This window comes from Schistocerca gregaria, chromosome 8 (assembly GCF_023897955.1).
Source record: "Schistocerca gregaria isolate iqSchGreg1 chromosome 8, iqSchGreg1.2, whole genome shotgun sequence".
Lineage (NCBI taxonomy): Eukaryota > Metazoa > Arthropoda > Insecta > Orthoptera > Acrididae > Schistocerca > Schistocerca gregaria.
The window spans coordinates 459,719,914-459,735,100 of record NC_064927.1 but is presented as its reverse complement, the minus strand read 5'-3'; the positions used below and the strand labels follow the sequence as shown (position 1 = coordinate 459,735,100).

Below are 15,187 nucleotides of genomic sequence, written 5' to 3'. Positions count from 1 at the left end.
TCGAGTGTTTGGGATTGGTACCACTTTGAATTGAGGGAAGGTATCAAAGCAGTTCAGAGGTTGGCTGCTAGATTTGATACCAGGAGGTTCAAACAATGTGCAAGTGTTACAGAAATGCTTCAGAAATTCAAGTGGTAATCCCTGGAGGGAAGGCAAAGTGCTTTTCAAGGAACATTGTTTAGAAAATTTAGAGAAACGGCATTTAAAGCTGACTACTGATCAGTTCTACTGCCACTTGCATACATTTTGTGTAAGCATCACAAAGATACAAGAAATAACGGCTCATACAGAGACATGTAGACAGTCATGTTTTTCCTTGCTGCAGTTACGTGGAACAGGAAAGGAAATGACTAGTGGCGGTACAAGGTACCCCTCTGCGACACACCATATGGTAGCTTGCGATCCATGCATGTAGATGTAATGTAGAACTTAAAGGGTTCAGAGCTCATTTGGAGAAGCTGAAAGTCCTAGCTCAAGGAAGATCTTTGTCCATCTCAAAGAGACAGGTTTTGAAACCCTTGTGCTATGGGTCTTAGCTGTTATGTATGTAGATGTTATTCAGTGACACACATCAATTCATCTTGTCACCCTTACCACCACATTACATGCTTTTTTCCCCTCTCAGAAGGAGATGTCCCCAGGGATGGGATCAACTTCTGGAAACAATCTATACGGTGATGTAGGTTAATATCCCAGGTATCCCACCCTGCAACCATTTACCCTGTGGATCCTCATTTGTGAGTAAGTGATGGAAAAAAATATTTCATAAATTTGTCTTAAAATTGACGGTATTACATCGAGTGGCATTGTTTCACAGTGGATTCGAATCTCATTAGGTACTTAAATAAAAGTAATATTAATCATTATTGTTATTGTTGTTATTTAGTAACCAAAGTGACTTTGATCATTTTGTCCAATTATTTAGATTAAATGTATTTTCTTTTAATTTCTAATCCTTTGTCATATCAGTTTAATCATTATATTAACTTTACATAATTGAAGATATAAGTAATTGGATAAATAAAAAAAAACTACTCACCACTGGCAGCAGGAAGACGCACATATTCTGCTAGCTTTTGGAGCCAGTGACTCCTTGTTCTGACAGAAGGTTCAAAGGGGAAGAAAGAGGGGTGAAGGAAAAGGACTGATGAGGTTTAGGAAAAGCACTAGAGTTTGGATATGTCACCCAGAATCCTGGGTCAGGACGGCTTACCAGACAGAATGAGAAGGAAAGGACGATCAGTTTTTCTTTCTCTTCCTATCTGGAAAGTCTCGTAAAACACACCAGTCCTTTCCCTTCCTTCACTCTTCTACCTTCCCCGTCAACTCAAAAGAGATGATGGGGCCACTGGCTCCGAAAGCTATCAAATTGTAGTACCTTTATATCTTTGTTCTCCTGCCTCCACTAGGTGAGTAAATTTTTTTTCTATTCAATCACCTTATGTTAACTTTGTCATTTGATCTTATTTTTTCTTTCTATCATTCTTATCTGATTTGGAATCGTGCATCGTGGCTTTAATTGTTTTTATCTATCTGTCACTGTATTGAAATGTTTGAAGAGTGCTGATCTGTTGGTAAAAGCAAATGGCAAAATAATATGTTTATATTGGCTGACAAGATGCTCATTTTTTGGATGCTAATCCTCATACAGACATTTAAAATGTAAATTGCTTTGCACTATGGATAAATAACACAGACGAAGATTTAAACGAAAGAAGGGAGTATAAATAAATGCTCAAAATGAGGGATACAAATAATAAATGCAATAAAGTGGTCAGGAATATAAGATGATCAAAGGAAAGAAATTATATCCAGATCAGTACAAAAAGATATTTAAAACCACATGCACAAAGATCCCAGATAAAAAAAAAAAAGACAGGAAAAAAATAAGCGTAAATGTAAAATTTCATGTGGTGATTAAAATGATGATAAAGGATTAGCATTTTCAAAAAAAAATCTTTTAAACCAATTAATTGAATAAAAATAATGATCAGAGTCAGTTTGGCAACTATTTAAAAGCAAAAGCAACTTCGAAGCACCTGAAGAGATTTGAACTTGCAACCTTCAGCAATAAGGCCCTTATCCCAACCACTATAAAGCAGTGTTGTTATATGAACTGTTGTCAGTTTTAAGGCTCTAGAACATACCACAAAATTCTGAAAACGAAGGCCTCCCCCATAAGTAGATTGTGACATTACAGTGTCAAGGTAACACATTACGTCCTCTTTAGCACAAATAACCATGAACACAATAATATCAGATTTAAATAGAGGGTTGTATACAAGATTATTCTTACTACTACTACACTGTAAAGTTGGCGAATATTACAACAAATCCAGTTCTAAATTTGGTACTATTCAGGAAGACAGTCAAGTCTACGGAGGATAGTTAGTTTTTGTGACAAGATGAACAAAAGATTACTCAAGGTTGTTCAAGTTCACAGTAGCCGCAGCTGGTGAACCAACAAGTTTAGGCCTCTGCCAGTGGCAATTACATTTTAGCTGTGATGTGCTGTCGGCTGCATGGCTCCTCTCACCCTCTGAAAATCCAATAAAAAGCTACCAAAATCTTTGCTGAATTTATCAGCTGTGACTGTCCTATATTTCTTGTTAGGCGATAAAACATGCCCCCATCCCTAGTTTGGAAAATATGATGATATACATGTACGTAGATTGTGTAACATGTATACTTCAATGCCCTCTCAGTTCTCGTAAGAACAATTAACTACGTGGCTGTTTCGTTTCTCTGCTATCGGAGCTCAATGAGTCTTAAGCTAATTTCTAGCTAAATGTCAGCCAAAATGAATGCAGTGTTCACACAAAATTCCTCTTTTGGTGCCATACAGAATGTGATGCACCCTGTTCTACACTTGGTGCTGGTTCAGAAGAGAGTCCTTGAAGTTTTTGATCTTCTGTCTTTCGTAGCAAACTGTCCCCCACCTGTGTCCTTTCGTGCTTCACGTCACAGCTTTTTCAACACAATTTGGATCATTCCTTTCATCTTGTGGAAACTACCTCTGCCAATCGCAAAGGGCATACCTTTAAACTGCCTCGAAATATTGCCCCTTTCTACTCCTTCAGAGTATATTTCAGCCAATCTGAAACTTTGTGCCTGCTCCTTGGACACTTTGTGCCTGCTCCTGACACCTAAAAGTACATGTGTACATCAAGAGTGTACCATGAGCATTTCACATGTTCAGCTACGTCGCTGGTCTGTATGTATCCATCTGGAAATTCCCCAACGCAAATTTCTGAAGAATTTCTGCATCGCAGGCAGTGCCGGCCCAATACTTGGTCTCCTCGATGTATCGCCTGGTGCCTTCGTTGTCCCTCTTGCCATGTGTCACCAACCCCGTTTTAGAAGCATGCTGTTGTACTCAGGCCGTGATGGCCCAAATCTCGTCTGCCCCCAAACTAAAACGTTTCCTCCAGCACCTTTTTTCACCTTTTGCTCATTGACATGCAGGATTTGGGTCCAGTGTGTTAATACTGTCGAATTGAGTGTCATCCCTTTGCATTACATACTGTACATTTTGATTAGCAAATCTGCTCATTATCACCAAAGTATATCAGGTGATACATTCCTCTACTTATTACGACACATAAAATCTCTAATTTAAGGTGCGAAATTGACATTCATTAGCTGCCATTCGGAACAACAGGATTCTCAGTCACACCAAGTGAAATAACGCACACTGTGGTGTTATAATTCCATGACAACTGATGCATGAGTTTTGTTGTGTACTTCAGAACTATAAAGAATGCAGGGAGAATTAATTCTCATTCCAAGACTGAAGAAGTCTTATAATCACCTTACCATGATATTTGTAGCTCACCATGCTGCTGTTGAGGTAGTCTTTAGCCAGTATGACATGCTGCAACCAAAAACTCCAAAGTAATCCCCCTTCTGTTTCTCTTTAATTAACTACAGAAGGGTTCAATATTCTGACCTAGGGTTGGAATTAATAATAGCTCCCCTTCTTAAGCCACAGGAGGACCATGCTAGTCTCTGGTTGTTATTGCCAACTGTGTAGAAAATATGCTAGAGCAGATGACGATCTCCGATCTTGTTTAGATTTTATAGTTCGGTTGTTCCGTAAGTCACTTTCATTGTGGGATTAAAGGATAAAGGATATATTCCTGCAGCATCTGGTAATTAAAAAAAAAATCACCATATAATGCTACCGGCAGACTCAGCATTATCTGTCAATTGCTTGAATTGCTTGGGTTGAAATTCTGTCTTCATCATCATCATCAACTTGTGGTCATTCCTAACAGATAAAGACCATCTTGACTGTTCATGGAGGTTGCGTGTCACATACTGGTGTGTGAATCAATCACCGACCACATTACAGTTGGGTCAACCACCTCAGTGACTAATTGATTGTGCTGATTGCAGAATTCTGAAATCCTGGGTGCTGAAGACTGTTCTTGTGCAGAAATGAGAGATAGTGGCATCGTTAACCAATTCTTATTCTGCTCTGTGTTACTGTAACAGGTTTTATATTCCTTAATCTTCATTTTATAGATTGCTTTGTTTCTGTTACACATTGTGAAGCTTGCATGAGGGCTTTATATTTTTTGTACTAGTGTTCTCACATAAGAGACCAAATACCTTTTAGCAGAAAGATTATTTAGATTGTGTGATTTTTAGTGAAAATTGTATCAACAGTAAAGTCAGCTGTATTTAAGGAGAAAAATAGTCTGGTATGCTATTTGGCACTTGGAAGGAAAACGAGATTTAAAAGATGCAGTAAAAAGTCATTGTGTACTGCCTTCTAAATATTGTTCGTGTTTATGTATGCATATATTTCCTTGATCAAATGAATGTCGATGTTTTTAGAAGTCTCTTTTACCTATTCTTTCAGTTCTTAGCTGTATGAAGAATTTAACATATGGCCTTTGTCTAGAACATACACTATAAATTTTGTTTTAGCCATTTATAAACTTGCTATCATAGCTAGTTCCTTAATGTTACCATACCCTTACTGTTTGTAAGAATGGTCTCTCTCAACCACACTGTCAGCAGACAGTAGTGGACTAAGCAACATATAGTGTTCTGTATTTTGTGAAGACACAACAAATTGATAGTGACAGTCCCTTCCTTTTTGCAGTGTCCCATTGATATCAATTGTATATCATCCTTAGCAATACAGATATGGACACCAAGCTGTGTGACAGACAACACTCTGAATACATGCAATTTTGGTGCTAACATGTAAACAGAAACAACCAGTACAGGAATTATATACTCATTGCAACCAGTACAGGAATTATATACTCATTGCCACAAGTGGTTGATTGACTATATGCTTTCTTTATTTTACAGTTGGTGATTTACATATGCTGGGGTGATATTAATCATAAAGACAGGGGAAGCAGTAATTTTATCAACATCTTGCACACATTACAAATGCCACATTTTTGTAATTACATGGTTGTTTTAAAGTTTCTACAGGGCAATGCACTTGGTTTACATTCATAAAAGATTTTCTCATTGCACAGTTTGACAGTAAATCAAATGTGACACAGCATTTCACCAAGTATTGGCAAGGATAGTTGGTGATGTACAATGGAATGTATCTAGAAGCTAAGCTGCAACCACTATGATGCATTCTATGTGATCTTGACAACCAACAAGCTGTCTGTCCACTTGAATGGCCACCAACAAACTGAGGCCAAGAAACAAGTGGACAACCCTGTTTCTGAACACGCTGCCAAACACAACATTCTTCACTTCAGTGGCTGCTTCACAGCCTGTGCCATATGGAGCCTTCCCACCAACACCAGCTTTTCTGAATTGCAGAAGTGGGAACTCCCCCTGCAATACATCCTACGTTCCCATAACCCTCCTGGCCTCAACATTCGTTAGTCACTGTCCTCACCCCTCCAACCCATTCCCTGTTCCCATTCCAGCACAACACAGCCGTCATTCCACCATCACACTCAGTCTTTTTACTTCTCTCCTTTCCTGCTACTCCCCCTCTCCCCCCCCCCCCCAATCTCCCCAGCCCTCTGTCTAACCTGCAGCACTTCACTGTCTGCCACCCCCACCATATTACCCCCCTTTCCCACCCCACCCCAGCCTCCTCCTTATCCCCACCCAATTGCCATTCCCATAATGCACTGGTGCTGCTGCTCGCAGTGTGGTTTCAGTAGCCTGAGACTGCTTGTGCTCACTGTGTGTGTGTGTGTGTGTGTGTGTGTGTGTGTGTGTGTGTGTGTGTGTGTGTGTGTTGTTGATGAAGGTCTTAATGCCCAAAAGCTTTATTTATTTGTTACTGTCTTTTTGTTGTGCCTATGTGCAACTTAGCATCTCCGCTATAAGGTGAGTAGCAACCTTCCTTTTCATAATATTCTTCCCATATTTTTGTTTCACATATCCAAGTGTTCATAAAAATTACAACAGCCAGTAAGAGTCACTCAAATAAATCGTAATTGGTTAGCACAGTGTACCAGGACAAGTGATTAAGACAGCGGAAAGGCAATGCACATGTAGGCACAACTACACCTTCAGTTGCTTGATTAGCAGTCTGTTACAGCAAGCTTAGTTGAAACACCCAACAAAATCGTTGTGAAATCTACTACACAAATTCACTTTATTGCCACTAAGGACGTTAGCATGTCAGTGAGTATTTAGGTAGCAGAAGTACTGGTCTTTAGCAATTGGGGCTTTCATATGAGGTTTTGATTCACACTGGACACATTGTTAGGACTGTGATACATGTGTGCAGCAAATGGATACAAGGATGGTTGTAACACATAGGCTTTCAAGAAACTTTTTATTTTCTGTCAAGTAAGATTACTATTTTGTTTGAAACTGTGAAGTTACACAATATGATTGTGTGATTGTCTAAATAGTGCAGAGTAGTAAATAAATAAGCACACTTTAAAGTTTTCCTTCTTGTCCTCTATTGCCTCTTTTTTATCTATTTACGATGCCTTTTGCCTGCTTATTTTACTGATTTATAATGTGTATGCTTCCGTTAACTGTTTATAACTTATAAGGGGACTACACCTACTTGTTATCACCGATTTTGTCCAGACTTATGATATATGAAGGGCGTGGCCAGAAATGGAAATAACAGAAGTGGAAGCTGCAGATGGCCAAGCGTTTAGAAAATGCAATTTCACATGGGATGGATGAGCGTGAGCAATTTATATTAGTGTAGTTTCCATGCTATGGTTAGTGCAACGGAAAGAGTACAGAACTGTAATCTGAGAGTTGTGGGGTCAAGTCCCTATGTGGATGTTTTTATCTTTTTTCTTTACTTTCAACTTTAATATTCCTTGCACGAAAAATAAACTGAAATAATGCTCAATATATTGTATTTATTAATATTTTCATAAAAGATATGAAGAGGAAAGGTGAAGGAAAATTTGGGATTGAAAACCCTTTCCTAGAAGGGATCATAATTAAGGTGCACTTGTCTCTGTATTGTGTTAGCTTAATTTTGACCTTTGAGCAGATTCTGTTGGCTCCATTCAAGAAATAGGTCCTCAGTGCAGGTAAAACTGGCCCATCAGCCAGCTACAGAGCCCATTCATTCACCTGTTAGCTCTCAACCAAGTAACATCAATTTTTTGAGAATGCTGTGAGAATACTGTGAAAAATATTGAACTGACCAAAAATGTCAGATAGTATAAGTGAAAATATTAAAGTGCCCGGAACACTGATAGAACAACAGAAGCAACATGATGCTAGCATCCACAGCAAAGCATAGAAGCAATGACTGGAAACAGCTTAACTTAAATCTTTTGGCCAAAAATAATCTAATCACATCAGAAAGTTGTGCAGTAATAACCAAAGAATACATTCACACTGGAAGCAAAATACACAAGAAAGTAGCAGAAGTTTTTATCTGAGAACACTTTTGGGTGTGATGAGAAGTTGATTTGATTTGAAGAAGTCAACAAATGAGGTGCATATGAAAAAGTGAAGGGTGACTCTTCATCAGGTCGTGGCTACAAACCATTTGAAAGGAAATGAAACAAGACCCAGATTTTGTTCCACTCGAATTACATGGTAATGAAGGTTAATCCTGAAAAAGCACGTCCAAAGTAGAATTTGAGGAGTCTGCAAACAAAAGGAGCACACTAATTGAAGATGAAACAAGATGTAAAGAAATTTGGAAACAACTCGTCAAAAACAATGGTATCCAGAAAGGGAAAACATAACACAATTAATATCTTGACATATGATTCCTTCATAGAAGTGCTGAGTTACAACAAACAAGTAGCCACAAGGAACTTACAACAGTGGCCTCTTGCTGTTATGAGTCAAATGCCAAATTTGGAATTCAAAGCCTTGGAAATGTAGGTTAGAGTGTTCAAATGAAAGTGTAACTTTTTGTCAGATGAAAATTACAAAATTTATATCATACAGTGAAACTGCCACTACTAAAGAAATACTTACTGCTGCAGACAAGTTCTGAGTCCTGGTTTAGCTCTTATCCCAAGTTATGACAAGGATTTTGTCATAAACACTGATAAAACACTGGACCATTTAGAGGAAAAAGCAGTTCTTGTGAAACAACAGAATATGAACAAAGTAATCCACTCGTACACAGTGCAGAACACTATAACCCTTTCTGGAAAGTTATTGCCAACAGTGTATTTATGCTTACAAGAGACTACTGACTCTTTGGACCGATCATTCAAAAACAATCGATGAATACACAGCAAAATATAGGAAAGTCATCACTACTTCATCAAAATCTATGAAACATACAACAGCCTTAGGTAAAAATTTTTGACTGATGTGATGAAGCCATATGTCCAATACTTTTGACAAAAGTGAAAATTACTTGGGAATTAATTGAGAGCCGGCTTTGCTAACATGTTTTTCAATAGAGCCAAATACATCCTTTAAGAATACTGTTAGTTGTTCGTCCAAATGTTTACAATTATTACAGAATTTATATTTGTTTTACGTCGAAGAGCAGTTGAACGAAATGGATATTGTCTTGAAAGGAAGATATAAAGATGAACATCAACAAAAGCGAAATGAGGATAGTAGAATGTAGTCGAATTAAATCGGGTGATGTTGAGGGAATTAGATTAGGAAATGAGACACTTAAAGTAGTAGACTGGTTTTGGTATTTGGGCAGCAAAGTAACTGATGATTGTCAAAGTAGAGAGGATATAAAACGTAGACTGGCAATGGCAAGGAAAGTGTTTCTAAAGAAGAGAAATTTGTTAACATTGAGTAGAGATTTAAGTGTCAGGAAGTCATTTTCGAAAGTATTTGTGTGGAGTGTAGCCATGTATGGAAGTGAAACATGGACGATAACTAGTTTGGACAAGAAGAGAATAGAAGCTTTCGAAATTTCGTGCTACAGAAGAATACTGGAGATAAGGTGGATAGATCACGTAACTAATGAGGAGGTATTGAATAGGATTGGGGAGAAGAGAAGTTTGTGGCACAACTTGACCAGAAGAAGGGGTCAGTTTGTAGAACATGTTCTGAGGCATCAAGGAACCACCAATTTAGTATTGGAGGGCAGTGTGGAGGGTAAAAATTGTAGAGGGAGACAAAGAGATGAATACACTAAGCAGATTAAGAATGATGTAGATTGCAGTAGATACTGGGAGATGAAGAAGCTAGCACAGGATAGAGTAGCTTGGAGAGCTGAATCAAACCAGTCTCTGGACTGAAGACCACAGCAACAACAATGTGAACAATAGAATTTAAGTTATGAAACAATTACTAATATCACCCTATAATGAAAGTATTAACTAGGAATAGTCAAAATAAATTAGAAAATCAATTACGTACATAAAACTAAGCACAACATTAGATCTGGTGTTATATTCCTTAAAACGTAGGGCCAACCTTTCTCTTTTATGAAAATGCAGATTATACTTGTGTGTTAATTGTAATTAATTACAAGTGAAAAAAAACGAATTTAAGGAGGCAGATGGCAAAGCAAGAAGGAAGTAAAAATTATCCCAGCTTGCTTCGTCACATTACCCTCTTGTTGTATTGATCATATGGATATTAGAAATAGCTAAATGAGGCAATTCAATGACCAAAAGTGACACCAGAAATTGGGTGTAAAATGTACACAGGCAAAAAACCAACTTATCAAAATTGCAGTACACATTCCCCCCCCCCCCCCCCCCCCTTCATATTTATACTTAGGTGAACTGGCCATACGAAAATCTCCATACAAAATAATTACATACAGTGTATTATTGAGCAATATCACAAAATATCCAAAAGTTATACTTTCCTGTTCTCATTCTAGCACTACACAGCACCCAGTCTTTTTGCTCCCCTCCCTACACACGCACACACACCACTTATCACTCCTCCACGGCTCTCCGCCTAACCTGCAGCACTTCACTGTCTGCCATCCCACAATACTATCCCTCCCCCTCCCCTCTCCAGCCTCCTCCTTACCACCACCCAGTCGCCACTCCTGTGGTGAACTGGTGTCGCTGCTCAGTATTTTTTCAGTTGCCTGAGACTGCAGTCGTGTGTGTGTGTGTGTGTGTGTGTGTGTGTGTGTGTGTGTGTGTGTGTACGTCTAGTGTTGATTAAGCCCTTAATGGCCGAAAGCGTTATTTATTTGTGACAGTCTCTTTGTTGTGCCTGTCTGTGACTTAGCATCTCCGCTATATGGTGAGTAGCAACTTCTTTTTCATAATATTATTACATTACATCATGAATTTTTCATTGTTTAACAATGTGGAATGGATAGATTGGTACACATCAGGAGGCATTGAGTTGTAGACAGGCAGACAGACCTTCTGATGAAGGTATATTTAGATATACAGAAACCGTGGTCAAGAATTTCAATAAATCTTTATTCTGCAACGGTTTGGCTGTTATCATTTAGTGTGCAGATTTAATAGTTGCTGCTTCAGCAATGTTCAAAATTTTGAAACAAAAATAATTGCAAAGAAAGACTCTGACTGAGCCCATTGACACCTAGGATCATCTCATTCAACAGAATATAGAACCAGCAGAATAAACTGTGTATTGTCTGTCAACAGTTCCAGTGGCCACAACTTCTAAAGATAATGTGTGAAATTAAAAGCCATGTTCTCTGCACGATTATTGTTCCTTTGCTTGGATAGACATTGCTGTCCAACCTGTTGTTTTTATATCATTCCATTTTTAAATTGCATTTATTTTAGTTTGCTATGTTAAGCCATGGATAAATGTATTCATTAAATGTATAGGAACAAAAATTTCATTTTGTGGTGCTTGAATGGAGGCTGTTCTCCATATGAAGACTCTCTCCACATGAGTGTTGCTATTGGGGTATTTTCCATACTCTGTTTAAACTGAAAGTATAATTTTTGCTGTAATATTTTTAGATCACTTTAATACGTTCACATGTTTGTCTCTACAGCTTGAGGCGGAGGCTGGAGCTCCAGTGCAAGAATGTTTGGCACCAAATCTAGACACTACACTACAGAACATCATCACTAAGCAACCTGCTGTGGCAAAACATCACTGTTTCGCAGATCTCAAGTTAGTATTACCATTATACCCTTGTAAGCATATAACTGGCGTTTTGTTCCTATCATTTGACCAACATTCAACAATGCTCATTTTGGTATGCAGGTTGACATGAGTGTTTAAGGAGATATGGTGGCAGTCTTGCACCGATATCCTTGTAAATCTCTCTCTCTCTCTCTCTCTCTCTCTCTCTCTCTCTCTCTCTCTCTCATTTTTTGTTCAATATCACTGAAATTGAGCATACTTACGTTTACGGATGCAGTAAACTTCAAATAATTTTTACAGAACTTTTAATAAAATTTTAATGCTGTGAGAGAATTTCAAATTTTTTGTTACATTGTTATTTTAAGGTACTCTTTTTCATTATTTACAGACAAATTTGGCAATTTTTTTCTATGGTAAAGTAAATATATCACACATCTACACTAATAAATATACAATTAAGTGCAGTAACTTTTTCATAAATTATTTGTATCATTTTCTATGATATTTTGGATTTGAACATTTTTTTATGGACAAATTTTCCATATGTTATCAACCATAAAACTGTTTGTAATGTCTAGATTAAAATTTTGTCCCACTCAGATATTGCTTCTGTGTAAAAGAATAGGTGTGCCAAATTTAATCAAAATCGTTATAGTTTCTGATATATCTTTTCCTGAAAGGAGAAAATCTTAAGTTGCAGAAAAATAATTTTAAAGTTTGGATGAAATGTTTCAAAAATATCTTAATCATACCTTTGCCCATAACAGTTTCCCGTTCTTCCTCATCATTCTCTGCATCTCTGCTCCTTTGCGTAGCAATTTTTTCTGTGTTCTGTACTGAGGTCTCCACCTTCGCGATTTGTTCCTCATAGATGATCCACAGTATCTGCTCAGTGAAGACATCAGGTATAAAGCCCAACTTGCGAAGGCTGTGAATTATTGCCACATTCCTATCGTTAAACACTGCTGCAGCTTCCAAAGCAGAAATTCTCACTACCAAACTGGAAACAAACACAGTCTTTGATCTCTTCCAAAAAAAGAGCATTGAAACTTTCATTTGGGTTCTACTTTTTGTCATGCAGACATGTTTTGTTCTGGTGAAGCCAGTGCTTGAAAAGTTGGTTTAATGGCTATTGCAACCCCATAAGGAAGGTTGTTTTTATGGCTGTAACCGTTTGCATGTTCATCCCCCTGCGGGTTCTGAGGTTAGAATAGTCCCGCGGTATTCCTGTCTGCCGTAAGAGGCGACTAAAAGGTCTCAAACTTTTCGACCGTATGTGATGGTACCCTGTTGGGTTTGACCTCCATCTCTCAAAATTTTTCCGAAGAGCGAGCCCATTGGGGAAGGGCGCCTTACTTGGTTCATTATGTCCATTTTGCGATCAGACCTTTCGTCAGCTTCTTTGTCATTGCATTGCAGTCCTGTCCGCTCTCCATCTCTTGGGCATGGATACGTTCCTGCATGCACTTTCCCCTTGCACTGTGCAGTGCCACTTTCTGCACTGACGGCGACCATGGACCACATGTTACCTAACATCCAGCACGGTAGCCAGTCCGTTGTGGTGGGGCCGCCATGTACCCTGTTGGTTGTAGCCCCTTGACAACACAGGGATCACTCTACTGATGCGTGCGCCATTAACTCCCCACATATGCCAAGGAGTAGATGCCCATCTCCCTGGGCCATCAGGACTCCCGGCAATGGCCATCCTGCCAGGTGGCTATTACTGTGGCTGGGTGGCGCCGGTGGGGAGGGCCCTTGGTCGGAGCACGTGGCATCAGGGCGGATGACCCACAATGAAGCGTGGTACATCATCTCTCGTAGGCTGCCAGCCGCCAGCAGTCTCTAAGTGTTCTCGGGCTCAATTTAATGCTCAGAAGTACGATCCGAAAACGTTCCCCTCCCTGGCCACGCCATGGGAGGAGCGTTAGTCTCAAGATGGAGGTCACAGTTATTCGCCCCGATTCTTAGTTTGCACGAGGGCTCATGGGGAGTCTTTTCTATCCACAAAGCCTCGGTTCTTCATCGAGTATTTAGAGGACAAGTTTGGGGAGGTGGAGGGCTTGTCCAAGATGCGCTCTGGATCAGTACTGATACAAATGGCATCCTCCGCCCAGTCACGCAGGTTACTTGCTTGTGACAAGTTGGGGGGTGTTAACGTTACCATCACACCACATAAGAGTTTAAATATGGTCCAGGGTGTTATCTTCCATAGGGACCTACTTTTGCAGTCTGATGACGAGCTTTCGCGCCAACTTAGAGCGTAGAGGGGTTAATTTCGTCCGGCGCGTTCATTGGCGTCTGAGGGACAATCAGGTTGCTACAGATGCCTTCATCTTGGCCTTCGAGTGTGATACATTACCGGAGAAGGTCAGGATGATGGTCTACCATTGTGACGTCAAGCCCTATATCCCTCCCCCGATGCGGTGCTGTAAGTGCTGGAAGTTCGGCCATATGTCTTCTCGCTGCTCTTCCAGCCTCACATGTCGAGATAGCAGACGCCTATCACATCCCAATACTCCATGTGCCCCGCCTCCCATCTGTGTCAGCTGCGGAGAGCATCATTCACCTTGCTCACCTGACTGCAAAGTCTTTCAGAAAGAGCGAAAAATCATGGAATATAAGACCCTGGACCAGCTGACCTATACTGAGGCCAAAAGGAAATATGACAGACTACATCCTGTGAGAATGACATCTTCTTACGCAGCTGCTACTACAACTGTGCTTGCCCCATCAGTTTCGAGACTTCCAGCCAGCTCGATGAGCAGTACACCACTTCCTGCCCCCTTGCCCGTGGGGGGCTCTACCCAACCGGTTGCTCCTGCACCACCTACCTCAGGAGCAACATCCTCCCACCCATCGGGGATGTCCGTCCCCGCTTCTCAGCCGGAGAAGCATCTAACTCCTTCAGCTACTCTCGCCCGTAAGGGTTCCCTCGGGACCCTCCCTTCCCAGGCTTCCACCAGCAGGAAGGATGATGCCCGACAGTGGCATAAGTCCCCACCAGTGGCTGGTCATAGGGCTTCGCGATCCTCCTCCGTCCCGGAGACTGAATCAGTGAAGCCTTCCCAGCTAGTAAAACACAAGGTTCAGCGAGAGAAGTCCAAGCGAAAGATGTCTAAGGCCAAAGAACGTGCAGTGGCACCGACCCCTCCGCACCCTTCGAGCTCTGCGTCTGAGGATGAGGTTGAGATCCTGGTGTCCGCTGAGGACCTTGATCTCGCTGGTCTCTCAGACGCCATGGATGTCACTCGTGCTGGTCCTGCAACAGTGGCAGCGAGTGAACACAAAGCATAAACGGCCACACCAGTCCCTTCATACCTTTCTCAGCTATGGGCAATACCATCCTCCAGTGGAACTGCAGCGGTTCCTTCCACCATCTAGCTGAGCTCCAACAACTTAACAGTCTTCACACTTTCTTCTGCATTGCTCTTCAGGAAACTTGGTTTCCAGCAATGCAAACCCCCGCCCTCCGTGGCTATCAGGGTTACTATAAGAACCGGGCAGCTTATGAAAGGGTGTCTGGTGGCATCTGCATCTATGTCCTTAACTCTCTTAACAGCGAGTCTGTCCCTCTACAAACACATTTCGAGGCTGTCACTGTTCGGGTGTGGACGCCACAGGCTGTTACCGTCTGCAGTTTTTACCTTCCACCAGATGGTGATGTTGCGCAGCACGTCCCGGCTGCACTAATAGCCCAATTGCTGCCACCTTTCTTGTTACTGGGCGACTT

General features: G+C 40.5%; 1 protein-coding gene across 4 annotated transcripts in view; it reads left to right on the top strand.

Annotated features, from left to right (window-relative positions):
* Positions 1-15,187, top strand: part of LOC126284067 (protein angel homolog 2-like) — a 166,854-nt gene that overhangs the window by 114,607 nt on the left and 37,060 nt on the right. For all 4 annotated transcript variants that reach the window (XM_049982693.1, XM_049982692.1, XM_049982695.1 and 1 more), the window contains one exon: positions 11,363-11,484. In XM_049982693.1, coding sequence (XP_049838650.1) covers positions 11,363-11,484 — 122 coding nt within the window. The remainder of the gene's footprint in view (positions 1-11,362; positions 11,485-15,187) is intronic.